Consider the following 14,226-nt stretch of genomic DNA (forward strand, 5'->3'; position numbering starts at 1 on the left):
TAGATATTTAGACTAGATTTAAGTAAATTTTACTTGTTTTACATTTCATTTTTTTTGCAGTGTATGGTTATTTGTAAAATACCTAACTCATTTTGCATATTTAAAACATTTTTTAAAAAATGGCAGTAACATTATTTATGTAAAATAGCCCCTTAATAGTGTTCATAGACAGTCAGAAATGGGTTGGTTTGAATGTAGCCAAAATTTGATCCATGCCTGGACCCGATCACAATATTCATTTTAGTTTAAAAAAAATAAATAAATAAGACTGTAAGAAGAAAGTTACAATGGTCAGGGTGAGAAACATTTGGAGAATTATACACTGTTGTACTTACTAGAAAACGCAATTGGGATTGAATTATTGAGGCTATCCTATTTGCTCTTTTAATGTTGGCAATATACCTGCACCTTCTAACCTTTCTAACCTTGTAAAACCTGCTTGGAAATATTTCACTGTGAACACAAAAAGTACCATTACAACTGATTCGAAGTTTCACAGCAAGTGCCTAATCACTTTAATCACCAGCAGTTTTTCACAAGATCCCAAGGACGATTCAACCACCCACATAAAGGCAGTTCGAAATACTCTCTTCTATTAATCAGCAGTTCGGCTGGGTTTTAATTAGCTGCACTGTGTGTTCTCCCTTCCTAGTGTGACTTAGCACAATAAACCTGCTGTTGCTGTCCGTCAGTACAGTCATTCCCCCGAGAACACCCTGGCATTCATTACACCCACACATTCATATATTGATGTAAGTATTCATAAACACACGGCATAAGAGAAATTGAAATACATTTTTTTTAAATGACTGCATAACAAAAATAATTGATGTGTGGAAGTAAATGGCTTGCTTTTCTTTTTCATGGGCAGTTAAATTGCAGCTCTGAGCTTTGTCCTCAGAGTCTCATTACTTGTCAAATACAACTAATAAACCATCTGTTTGTCATCTGCTTCAATTAGCCCCAAAAAAAACACAGTCAACTGACACATTATGCTATATGAGGATTAAAAAAATGTGCTAGAGTGTGTGCATTAAGATGTTGATTAATTAAAATGTCTTATATTTCTCCCTGTGATTGACTCTGCACACTGTTCAGTGTTTATGTGTGTGTTTGGGTTGCAGCCACTTAAGTTCCCTGTCAAAAAATAAAGTACATGCTCAGTATGTTTGTGTTCTTTTTGGGAAGAGTCCATGAAGGATTTTTTTTCCACCCTCATCCAACTCAAACTCCTGAAGGCTCATGCTCTGCATCTTGGCCGCCCTCTGAGGACGCAGAGTTTTGCTGATTGGAAGCTGATCTCTGGCGAAGAATGGCAGGGATGATTTTGAAAAAAGAGAAAGTAGCAACAGCAACCGCCACAGCACTCAGGAGCTGGAGTAACAAAAAGACAGTGCAGAAGAAAAGTCTTAAAAATAGCAGAAAAAAAGCTAAAAAAGCACATGCCTACAAAGCTAAAATGCCTCCAGATATTTAAAATATAAAAGCACAAATACTATCAATGTTGCTACGAAAACAGATATCTCTGAAATGCTAATAGAAATATAGGTTAGAAAGAACATAAGTTGAGATTTTAAATATCTCAAACCAGTAAAGGTACTGCTTTCTGGAAGTGTAGCAAGTCTCCTTGACACTGGACCTAAAATGACAGCATTTTTTGAATTGTACTTATTCTGCATAAACCTACATTATACAGTAGGTACTTGTACAGTACACTATAGTATTTTATATTTCCCTTTCCTTGCTAACATTCTAATTATTTATGTATTGGCATCAGAATTAATAAATATGCATGTAGATATATTAGGTTAAGATATTGCCCAATTCCCATACCCATAGAGAAAGCTTTATTAACAACAATGCGTTTGAATTTACAGCCGTATGTTATTATAAGTAGTTAAGGACCATTATATTTTAATTTTCAAAAAGCACATAAGCTGAACAAGCACTGATGGGGTTATATGGCAATAATACTTGAAACTTGTATAATATACGCAATTTGCATCATGTTAATAATTGGAGGAAAAAATAGCAGCGCCACAATTAAAAATACTAACAAAATCTATGAATAAAACAATATATTTCACATTGCATCTGCTTCACTGCACTAAATCCTTTATAGCAGAGTAAATTATGCAGTGGGTCAGTATATGATTAATATTGTTCTAGTGCCAACCCCTAGTTTCAGGGTTTTTAATGTGACATGGGACTATAACAGGAACACACAAACCTTCACAGTGCAAAGTCCAAGAGTTTGAATAGAACGTAAATGTGAAGCGAGTAGAGCAAGTGTACAAGGAACATGTGCTTCTTCAGTGTTGGAATCTCGACATCTAATGTAAACAACAAGGGGAATAACAAATGATGTTCCGACAGCGAAAAATAATTCTCCTCACTATTACAAACATTTGTAACAAGCATGAACAAGTAAGATACCTTCGGTACAGGGTTGTGAGAAGTGTGAGCTTGTCGGAAAAATAATGTTGCAATAGATTGAGTTCAGAGAGTAGAGTTGCTGATAATCTCTCTCCTTCCTGAACAAGCAGACCCAGGCTGTACCAACCCTGCAGAAACAATACAGGAAAATACAGAATTACAAGCCGATTCAGATGTTCTGTCACTCTGGGCTTCAGAGAACTTTTGTCACAAAGTCTCTTTTTAGAGGGATATTAAACCGAGCCATATGATCATAATTTATCCTGATGTAGGACCTTCTAATGATTGTTTTGGTTTTCTTAAACTCAGTTTTTCTATTTTTTTTTTTATTAACCATATATTCTTTACAAAATAATAAAATCACATTATTTATACACTTCATGCACACATGAATATACCTTATGCATCATAGCACATATGGCAAGGGATAAAGCCACAATAAAATCTCAGTTTAAAATCTAATATATGACCTCAACATAAGCTTGCTTTCATAATGTGCAAAATACTTCATCTCCACTAAAATATTAATGGTGAAATTGTGAAGATGGTTTTCTCTGTTTGTGAGATCTGTGAGGCCTGAGAAGTCCTATCAGTTATGTTGAAGAAGCCCCATGTAGCCTCGTGGAATTCTGGGAAACATCAAATGTACACTTTATGTTTTAACAAAGGCTTCATAGAGATACTGAGTCTTATCATCAAAGCACCTCCCGCACAGCAAAGCACAGGCTAAGGCCTGTCTACAGCCTGAGTCTGTGACCTCTGAGAAGCAAGTGTGTTCATACAGAGAGATAGTTATATGATAGGGACTTTAATATGAAGAACGTATTATCTGGGTTGCCATGGATGTGGACAGTGCACCAGCCAAAGATAGAGGCCGTTCAAGGATTTTTCATATATAATATATATATAAATGTATTTTTTAATGTATTACTCTTTGGGCTGGAAACAATGGAAGAATTGTTAATGATGTATAATTACCTAGGAAGTTTGGAAATAATGTTGTTGAATGAATATGAATTCATTAATATTGGCATTCAAATCAAGGGGGTGATAGAGATGGGAGGGGCAAGGGGCTGACTGCTCTGTGCTTTAAAAATAAATAAATAAATAAATAAATAAGATTATTTCAGGGTTGCCATTTTTGTTTTGTTTTTTTACCACAACACTTTATTCAAGTCATTAAATGTAAAATCCAATTAAAAACATATTACATAATAATATAATAATCTGATTTGAGTGTTGGACTCTAAACGTACTCCATGTTTCTGAGTTACCTGAGGATTGTTTTTGAGTGCTGCTTTTTTATACATCTCAGCTGCATCTGAAAGGCTTCTTTTGCCTCTAGTGTGTTCCTCATAGAGCAGGTCACCTATCTTCACCAAAGCTGATCAGAAAGGAAAAATAAAATGCTTACATTAACAAAAAAATGACTCAATTATTTGTGCACAAAAAAAAATTTTTTTTTTTTTACCGTTAATTTTTTCACCCAGTTTCCAGGTGTTTTGTTAGAGGTTTTTTGTGTACATACAAATAAAACAAGAACTTATGTTTTGTTATATCGCTTTTTCTTAAAAAAAAAAAACTGACTTGTATATTCTATGAATTTTTCATTTTTATTTTGCAGACGTCCCAAATTTCTTGGAGTGTGTTGCATGCATCATATACAAAAGATGTATATATTTACAAATATGTTGGTCAGCCAAAATATTGGAAATATTTTGTATGGATAGTTACAAAGGTATTTCTGAGGTACTAGATCACAGGTATTTGTCAATTAAGCTTCATGCTAATGCTTTTATTTTTCATGGTATTTAATATTTTTGGATCATTTTAATCATTTATTTCCTTTCATTGCACTATTGTGTTTACCATTTAACTGTTTCCCCCCCTTTTTAAATCAAGCCGTTAATTGCAGTTACACTTAACTTTTTATATCATATTTTTGTTTGAAACGTGTTATAGAAAATTATTATTGTCACAGATTATTTAATTTTGTGGAAAAAACTCAACATTTCTGAAGAACAGGGTTTTATCAGTTTGAGGACTTGCTTTGTAATCAACCCTTTAGAACAAATGTCATGCATTACCATATGAGGCAGGATCTTTGCTTTGAATGGAGAGGTTGTAGTATCGTAACATGCACTGAGTCACAAATTCTGGATTCAGGGACCTACTCTGGTGGAGTCAAAAGACACAGCATGTTTACAATATTTTGTAGATCAGGAAAATATGAGCTAAACAGTCTATACCCATAACATTATTGTGACAAATTGACACTCAACAACTTATACATGCTTAGAATGATCATAATAGGTAAAATGTCTTTGATAACCAGACAAAGGACTGACTCACAGAACTGTGCTCACACAAGAATGCCATATTAAACTGAGCAGCTTCAAAACCACACTCAGCAGACATCAGGTAATAGATTAATGCCATGAACCTATGAAAGACAGGAGTTACTTTAAGGTGGAGTTTACAATAAAAGGGCTGCTGTTTTCTCTCCTCACAATCTGATAAGTTTAATGTTGTCTAATAAAACAAAGTGCAATAATAAAAGGTTGATTTTACCAGTTCCCCTTAAGATAGGCATTTAGACCTTTCCTCAATAGTGTACCAAGATATCCGTTATGCTCAGATGCCCATTTCGCCCACCTAAAACCAAAGGGAAATATCAGTAAATTATCAACATTTTAAAGAATTTGATTGCCATCAAATACATGCAATGTTCCCTGTATCCCTAATGTAGGCAATGAACAAACGTATATATGGTGTCAGGTCTCTGCTTGTTCAGTTTTGCTCTGGAGCTACTAGGCTAATATAACATGAATCCATATGACATTTTTTGGGTGGCAGACACCTCCATTACTACATTAATCCCATGTATCCAACTAAGACTGTATTTAAGGGTAAAGAGGATAATTTTCTAAATTAGAAGACGTTACACTTGCAATTTAAAAACTTACAGAACTGCATCTGATGGATGTCTTGCCACATAATCAGGAATCCCTCGACTCCAAATTTCAGCCAGTTCAATGCCTCCATTTATGTGACCTCTTTGAGCTGACTTCAAGAAGTACTTATAAGCCTTAACCTGAAGACAGACCAATGTAAAGATTGTATTAAGAAAAGAAATCATCATCTGCAAAGCCTTCTCAAAAATGCTTCAAAAAAATAAAAACAACCCAAATATCATGCCAAACATAAATTAATGTTAGTAAAATTGCTGTGCACAAACTTTATTAGCAGGTTGTCCAGGATACAGGCCTTGCAAATAGAGCACTCCTAAATTCATGGCAGCATCAGGGTTCTCCATGAGATCTGCCTTCTCCCAAAGCTCCACTGCTCGCTCATAGTTTCTTTCATACTGCTCATAGTACCAGCCCAAAGCTGTGATGGCAGGAGCAAAGCCCTGCAGAGATAAAGCACTGATGATCGACTCAACAGATCAGTAGTCATTAGCCCTTCACCCACGCTGTTATTAGCATAGGCTTGTTAGCGTAGCATTACATTTTTATTTGTTTTTGGGAAAGAGAAAATAGCATACTTTTTTGCTTAATATAAATGAATAACCATGGTGTCAGAAAAAACTTCACATCTCCAAAACATCATCTCTGATACTTTTACTACTGACAAAATGTTTTTTCCCCAACTCCATTTAAAAAAAACAAAAAAACAACTGAACTTCATGTCTTCTGAAAATTTGATGGTGAATGTGCAAAGTAAAATTCTGAGAATCAAATCTTTAATTAACAGAGGAACAAGAGAACAGGAAATGTTCCTTCACCTGTAACATTTCCAGACTGGGAAATATGAGGCTTTTATATGCTAGCAAAAATTCGGGACAAGAATTATGGACTGCCTAAGTACCTGTTCCATTGCTTTCTTCAGGAAACCGACAGCTCTTGGCACATCTTTAGTAACTCCTTGGCCCTGTAAGTGAAAGGAGATTAAGATCTGAGTATAATTTGTAACCTAATTTATTTTTACTGATCAGTAAGTCATTACATGACTACTGAAACCATACACTGAGCTTGTACTGTATACAATGGTGACACTGAATACCGTTAATAGAATTTTAACTACACTAACACATCCAATATGTTTTTAAAGAAATATTTCATATAAGACATTCTGTGGAGGTTGGCCAAACTATTGCTGCTCTCCTCATTTCCACTTAACTGTAAAAAAAAAAAAATAAAAAAAAAAAAAAATGAAATGCTGTTCCAAATGATTTCATTTACTGAAAGAAAATGGGGCACCCAGTGGTGCTGCAGGTAGTATAATTGCCAAAAAGCTCCAGTGTCCTGGGATTGCAGGCTCAATCCCAGCCTTGCGTCACTGTGAGGTGTGTCCTGTGTTCTCTCTGTATCTGCATGGGTTTCCTCCGGATACTCTGGTTTCCTTCCACGGTCCAAAAACACATGTTGCTAGGAGGATTGGCTGTGCTAATTTGTCCACTGTATGAATGACTGGGTGAGTGTGTGAAATTGTCCACATGAGAGAATGAGAGTGATTGGGTGAGTGTATGAAGCCCTGTGACAGATCAGTGCCCAGTCCAGGGTGTGTTCCTACCTTGCACCCAGTGACTGAGAATAGGATCTACACCAAACAGGACCCTAAACATGGTGAAGTGCTTACAGCTAATGAATGAATGAATGGAAATGGTTATGCAACACCAAATGTTACAGTGTGATTAAGTATTTATTAGTTACTCATTTAGCCAATCTGTATTTGTTAATTGCTAAAACCAGACCCATCCCGGAGCTTGTTTACTGCCAGTTCTAAAGCTGATTTCACACTTGAGGAGGTGCATGTTGACATGTCTGTTGGCCCTGATTTTACATTCAGCAAGATTACAGACTTCAGTACTGTTTCTGCATAGGAACAGCTAGACTGGCCTACAGGACACTCATCTCTGCATGACGCTCACACATGACGATCACGGTGGTGTAGAAGGCTACACTGATAAATATATGGCAGCGTATCATGTAAAGCAGGTTTGGAATTCTGCATCTGGCGTGAAACTAGCTTAAGGAGTCTAAATAAATTATATTTTTAATTATACTCTAATGTTGTTAACAGTGGATAAAAATGAACAGAATATTCATGTTATGAATAAACCAATATACTGACCCCCAGTGGCCAGAAAGTATCAGAGATTCTGTACTCCAACTATTGTAAACATGGCTGCCCCCACGTAGGGGAAACATACTATGAAACATAAACTGGTTCATGAACTGGGGCTATAAAGTAGATCGATTGTTCAGCATCAATGTCCATGTTTCGTTAAATAAAATGTATGATTAGATAAATATTTGCTTAATTTTATGGCAAAAATACATTGCTCTTTTATAATAAAACAGAAATTCTGACCATGAGCAGGACGATGGCATAGTCGTACATGGACACGGGGTCCTGCAATCTGATGGCTCCTCTCTCATAGTGCCTCACAGCCGTCTGGATATTTGAAGTTACGCCCTGCTGACCCCAGAACAGCATCCGGGCTACCGCTTGCTGTAGAGACAACAGTTTTGAAAAACACGAGCATATGTTTGAAGGGAGGGCTTTGTTTCTGTGTAAATGTGCCACCTGTAGAGTGTGTTGAGCTTCTTTACCTCAGCATCTGCTACCCCATTGCGGGCCTGTAGTTTAAGCCAATGAAAGATATCATCATTCTCGTTGGTTTGGGCTTTCAGCGTTTCCTCATCGTTCAGGAATATTGACTCAACAAACGTCTGCAGCACACAAAACATTGAGTAAGTTACACTAGTAGTTTGTCATATAACTTGGAGCCAAAAATCCTCTACAGTATGTGCTCAGTTTGCTGCCAAGTGACACATTTACACTGCTGTTAAGGTTTTTAGCAAACGTTTATAGAGTTTGTGTTGAAGAAAAGCTTGTAATTAATTTTGTAATATTGTACATTATAACAATTATACTATCTGAATAAATACATTGCTAAAATTTCTTAAGGTTACCTGTCCTGAGGAGGGAGCGAGTCGGTCAGATGAGGTCTGTTTAGCAATGTTGGCGTAATAGGCATAGGAGAGGTCTGGGTCTGGAAGTACAGGCAGGTCACCAACATGGTGTAGATGTCCAAGACGGAGTAGAGCCAGTCTCCAGTCTTTTTGGGCTGACAGCAATGACAGCAGCCATGCCTGAAGTACCACAAACACAGTAGTTTTGAATTTTAAGCTTGATTAATGACTTTATTACTTGACTCTTTCTAAGCACAGACCTTATAGGGCTGCTTCTGAACACCAAGTCCACTGCTGTAGAGAGCAGAGGAGAGATGAAGTGCTCTGTTATCTCCTAAGCATCCAGCTTGCAACAGAGGAGGCATCAGCCTGATCATGACCTCCACACTGCCAGCTGTTTTCAGCTTATTAAGGACGGCAGAATACAGCACTCTGCCCAGCGCTGCCGGATCAACTGTGCCTAAAGATGTTTAGGATGGAGACACTTATAAACACAAACGCAATGTCTTCAATAATCAGAAATAAATCTGAGTGCTTCCTTAATTTAAACAAATATCTCTAAACCTGTTTTTATCCTTATTTGTTACCATATTTATTGCAGAGCTTCTCTATCAGCTGAGCCACCTTTCGTCTCTGAGGTTTGCTGAGAGGTTCAGTAAAGTTGCATTCTGCTCCAGATCTTGGAGTGCTTTTCATTGCCAGCTCTGTGTATGTATCAACACAACTCTCTGTAACAAAATAAAAAAAGACATATAGTGAATATTGACTAATGTCTGGTTTGCAGGAAATCATGCCATCTTGTGGACACAGTGTGATTTACCTGGCAGTCTTTGTGCAGTCACTGCATGTGAAGTTTCTGCTATTTTTTGGTTAACTTCTGATCTAAACTCCTGACAGGTTTGGAACCATCCAGATAAATTCACCATTCTTATAGGGTGAGGAAGCTCAAACTCCACCTGTAAGAAATGCATTTTCCAGTTTATGGTCAAAACTGAGAGAAAGACTTATGAAAGTAAGTCTTAATCAATCAATTTTTGTAATAATTACACAATTATAATTTTATTCGATTTTTTTCCATCAATTAATTGAGGAACTTTTCAGATTTGCCACTATTTCACAATAACCATAAATTAAATTAGCCTTAGAATACATGTGCATGACCCCTGAAAATTTTAAATGATGCATAGACAAGTAACACAAGCACTACTGCATTGATTAGAAGTATATCAATGTTTTAATGATAAAGATTAAAATGGAAATGAAAAGCACACAGTTAAAGGGAGCATCTACTGTACAATTGTGGGGGAACACTGTTCTTTCTGGTTTATTTACATTCAGAAGCTTGTCATATCATTCCACCTTAAAAGACTCAGAAGAAGTCTTTTAAGGTGGAATGATATGTATGATAAAGGAAATGACTGTTTGTATGTGAATTTCAACTTGATATATTTCACAGTTTAAATTATAACAGGTAGTGTCACAGGGACCTGGAGGTTGTGGGTTCCAGGTCACTGTCTGTGAGGCGTTTGGTGTGTTCTCTCCGTGTCCGTGTGGGTTTCCTCCCACAGTCCAAAGACACGCGTTGGTAGGTGGATTGGCTACTCAAAAGTGTCCATAGGTGTGAGTGAATGTGTGTCGCACTGTGAAGAACTGGCGCCCCCTCCAGGGTGTATTCCCTCATTTGTAACTCAAGTTGTTTAGTGTTGTAGCAGTACAGATCTGTTTGCTTTTATGCAGTAAGCACCCTCCAGAATTTGGCCAGTTCCACCTTTAGTAATCTGAATTATCACTTGTTGTCAATATTACACACCAGAAACACAGCAAAAATCTTTCTCTGTTCATGCTTTTCAATGTTTGGAGTTCTCTTAGTAATCTAAAAAACCCAAGCTCACAAACAGAATGGAGAGCTAGACAAGGGTGAGTACGTTTGTGAGAATTTTATAAGAAGGGGTTTTTGTTTAAAATTATGAACATTATCTTAAAGTAGAAACAAAGGTTTATCTTACCAGGTTAAGTGAGGGAACACTTGTTCTGGAATACATGGTGGGTCCATAAAACCCTTTCACTCCCCTTATGTATTTACCTCCACCAACCACAAAGTAGCCATCCGTATCATCCAAATGCACTGCTACACCAAACCTGTTCCAAAGACCAGAAGCTTACAATGGAGAAAGGAAATAGACTCTCAAAAGACAATTATGAGCTACAAAATAAGTCTTACACGTGCTCCGAAGAGTAAACAAGCGGTTCCTTTTGTCCATCGATACATGCAACTGTGATATTCCCCTGTGACCAAAAAGGAAAAAGATACCCGAATAGATACTCTAGTTTACACAACCATTTGAATCATTTGTCTTACATATAATATTCATTTTCTACCAGCCACTGAAAGCCTAGATACTGACCATTCTGCCCCGCAGATCAAAACTGAGAAGACACCACAGTCCTAAAGGCAGAGTGAACGAAGTGAGAAAAGCTGATGAAAGACCATTCTCCCCTCGTACCTGCACGTGGAGCTGACCTACAAAATAATCAGACAACAGAAACAGTGTGTACTGATATGAGATTAATCACAAATATTAGAAAAAGGGAACACATTTAGACAAATGTGGACAACAAATTGAACCCAGTTTAAAACTTCCTCTAAAAGATACACTGGTTTGTTATAATTATTATTACTTTTCATTTAGTAATTACAACATTACAAATAGCATAGTAATCAAACTTGTCACAGTTTGTCTCTGGTCAGATACCTGTGTTAGTGAGGAACAAGGATGGGGTAGCATAGTTTTCTTGTGAGTCTATGTGGTGTAGAAGTCCACACAGAGGGTCTCCACATGGTTGGTCTAATAATACCCATAGTGTGAAGGCACACCTGAGGAGAAAGGCATCTGTTTTTCAGAACATATTCATTATGGCATACCATTTATTTACATCAGAAAGGTTAAAACAAACAGCTCTGTAAATTACCAGGGATATGAGATTGATTTTAGCCGCAGGCCCTCTAGCAACTCACTGTTGTAGGGCTGGAGATTTTTAGTGATGCCAAAATGCTCTCCAGTGGATCCATATAATGAGGACAGCAGTGTGAACACCTCTAAACAGATCAGAACAGACATCTTACTGACACATTCTGAACTTGTGGGGGCTGAACAGAACAGAATGGCATGGAATGTGGCTCTTTGTGCTAAATCTGAACTCCAAGTTTTATAATGCTTCATAAAACACTCAGGACTAAGGAATATTTTTAAGGTAATTACAGAGACCAAATGTCAAAACATTTCAATTCTCACCATTTTCTTTTGGACACTGTAGTCTACTTCCGAAAACCTTCCACCAAAGCTCAGTGGCCCAACTCGGGCATGACAAATGCTGTTTAAAAGGGCGACTCAATGGACTTTGAACGGTCAAAGACACCACTGCGCTTGCCATAGATGACAGATTGGGTTCAGCAGCTGCACTGCTGCTCACCCAGCCACGCAAAAAACACGCAAGTACCCAGGGAGATAGTTGTATGCTCCAGTCTGGGTGATATACCAGCCAGTCAGGGAAGTGAAGAACCACAAGCCTGGTCCTAAGAGGGCCTGGTACACAATACCACCACCTGTGGAACATCATTAAAGTGCTTCCAGTGTCAAAAGAAACCAAACCCTGCAGGTGGATCACTGAGGGCTCCCTGCAAGAGTACTGGACCTGCATAGGGTACGCTGATTCCGGCTCTTCAGGTGGGTTTACGTAAACGATTGTATCCAAGCCGTCTTGGCTAACACACACATGGGAAACTACCTGAATGAGAAGGGGCAGAAAGCACTGTGTGTTAATTTCCTTTACAGTCAAAATTCATCATTTTTCAGCATCATCAATGAAAGACAATTCACATTGTCTTGAAAAAAATATAGGATTTTAGAAATCATTACAGTATCAGGTTTGTCCATTTCATCTTACAGATACTTATCTAATAGTGACACTTGATACTTGTTTTTTACGTGTCCTATTTTCTCTAAAGAAAATGAACAACCTTGAGGAACAATAATATATTTAATCAACATTCTGGCTGGAAATAGTGGGGGTGGAACGGTGGTTTTTAAATAATGTGTATATTATTTAAGATAACAAGCAAGATTCAATTTATATTCTCAAGCTAAACAGTAAGAAAAGTTACGTGTCCTGAAGAGTCCTGCCTCTGTAAGACTGAGAAGGAAGTAATAATATAACCTAAAATCACTGAATAAATAAATATTCAGAATGTCTTAGATTTGAAAAGTGTGGAGCTTATCACAATTAATTATAATACATTTTATAATAAACTATTTAAATTTTAACAACAAAAATAAACACTTAGATATATGAAACGCACACTTGATGTGCCACTGTATTTCACTTTCGAATAAAACCAGTACATTTTTAATTTAATAAGTGGTTTCAAATAACTGGTGTTAAAGCTATAGAAGCATTACATCATTACTTTATTGTGCTACTTAAAAGGCATAAGAGTTAAATTCTACTTTTAACATAAGATTTGAATGAATGTTATTTGTTTTAAACGTCTACTCACAAGGAGAATGAGCTGAACACACAGCCAAGAGGAGACCATCTGAACTTCTCCCATGTTCACAGTGCAGGAAATAAAGCGATGTGATAAATCCGATGTCAAAAATACAACTTTTAGTCAAGTATAAAAGTACATTGGAAGAGTTTCAGGTTGCTAGTAACTAATTATCCGCTTTGGTTTTCATATCCACTTCTGATCTTACAACAGTGCACCAATTCTGTAAGACCAACATAACTGGTCTCAATGGATGTGTGTAGTATTAACTGATAAAACGGAAGAATATCCTGTTTGGCTTGAAAGCTGGGCAAACAGATTTCACAGCTCCACCCGCAAACGATTTGGCCAGTTAAACACTCAGCTGAGTAGTCAAGAGTGTGTGGTGTGCTTGAGCCCTGACTGGTTAATCAGATGTGGAACTGTGTACAACTGTATGAAACAGAAAGGTAGTGAGGGCACCCGATCAGATTCGATCCCTTTCAGTTCATGTCACATTGCCAGCGAGGAAACTAGATATCATTACACTGAACTTTAAGAGTGTTAGCAGGGAAATCAGTAAACATACAAGAACAATGATAGTTGATACAAGGTTGGGAAATCGTAGTGTTTGTTTTTGAACAAAAGTCATTCTTAAATGCCTTTCTACAGTAGTGTGAAAAAGTCAGAGGCAAGGTCTAATTTCCAGTGAACAAAGGCCATTAAGTATAAGTTGTTCATTTGTCTGCTTAATAATAAAGCAGTGATCAAATATATTAAACTATATACATGACCAAAATGTGTCAATATGTGCATCTGCCTTAATTACCACTTCCAGGCTTTTCAGAAGCTACGTTTTGAAAATAAGTCTGTAGGTATATTATTACACACCTCAAAAATTCACTTTTAAAAGTCGTGGGCATATTCTGCTTGTCAGGATCCAAATGTTCCCAGCCAGATTTAGTAAAGGCCTGAGGTCTAAATTATGCTTAGCCAGTGTTGATAGTTTGAATGCAACGGCTTTATTTTCACCATATGTAACCTTGTTAAACTACTGCTTTTGCATATTGTCCTTCTGATACTGTCCTACATGATGCAAATGGAGTATATCTGGGTGGTTTCTAATGTACATACAGACCTGTTTCTTGTTTTTTTGCACAATCAACAAAGAGAGTTTTTTAACTTTTCATTTAAAACCGTTTATTGCTTTCATGCAGGAGTGCCAGAAAATGTTGAAGATTTAAGACTACAATCTTGAACACTACAGATGATGCAAAATAATTT

General features: G+C 37.0%; 1 protein-coding gene across 1 annotated transcript; it reads right to left on the reverse strand.

The window, feature by feature from the left end:
• Window positions 1–851: 851 nt before the first annotated feature.
• On the reverse strand, window positions 852–13,026 carry si:dkey-24p1.6 (protein sel-1 homolog 3). The gene is made up of 23 exons (XM_066677418.1): window positions 12,973–13,026; window positions 11,711–12,203; window positions 11,388–11,514; window positions 11,171–11,292; window positions 10,823–10,938; window positions 10,639–10,703; window positions 10,424–10,556; window positions 9,238–9,373; window positions 9,005–9,145; window positions 8,678–8,877; window positions 8,418–8,597; window positions 8,055–8,174; window positions 7,813–7,953; window positions 6,307–6,369; window positions 5,675–5,848; window positions 5,403–5,530; window positions 5,008–5,091; window positions 4,789–4,879; window positions 4,524–4,611; window positions 3,711–3,820; window positions 2,437–2,564; window positions 2,231–2,333; window positions 852–1,374 (listed from the first exon to the last, which is right to left on the reverse strand). The coding sequence occupies exons 1-23, from the start codon at window positions 13,024–13,026 to the stop codon at window positions 1,225–1,227; spliced, it is 3,147 nt and encodes a 1,048-aa protein (XP_066533515.1). The 3' UTR covers window positions 852–1,224.
• Window positions 13,027–14,226: the final 1,200 nt, after the last annotated feature.

Source organism: Hoplias malabaricus, chromosome 1 (assembly GCF_029633855.1).
Source record: "Hoplias malabaricus isolate fHopMal1 chromosome 1, fHopMal1.hap1, whole genome shotgun sequence".
Classification (NCBI taxonomy): domain Eukaryota; kingdom Metazoa; phylum Chordata; class Actinopteri; order Characiformes; family Erythrinidae; genus Hoplias; species Hoplias malabaricus.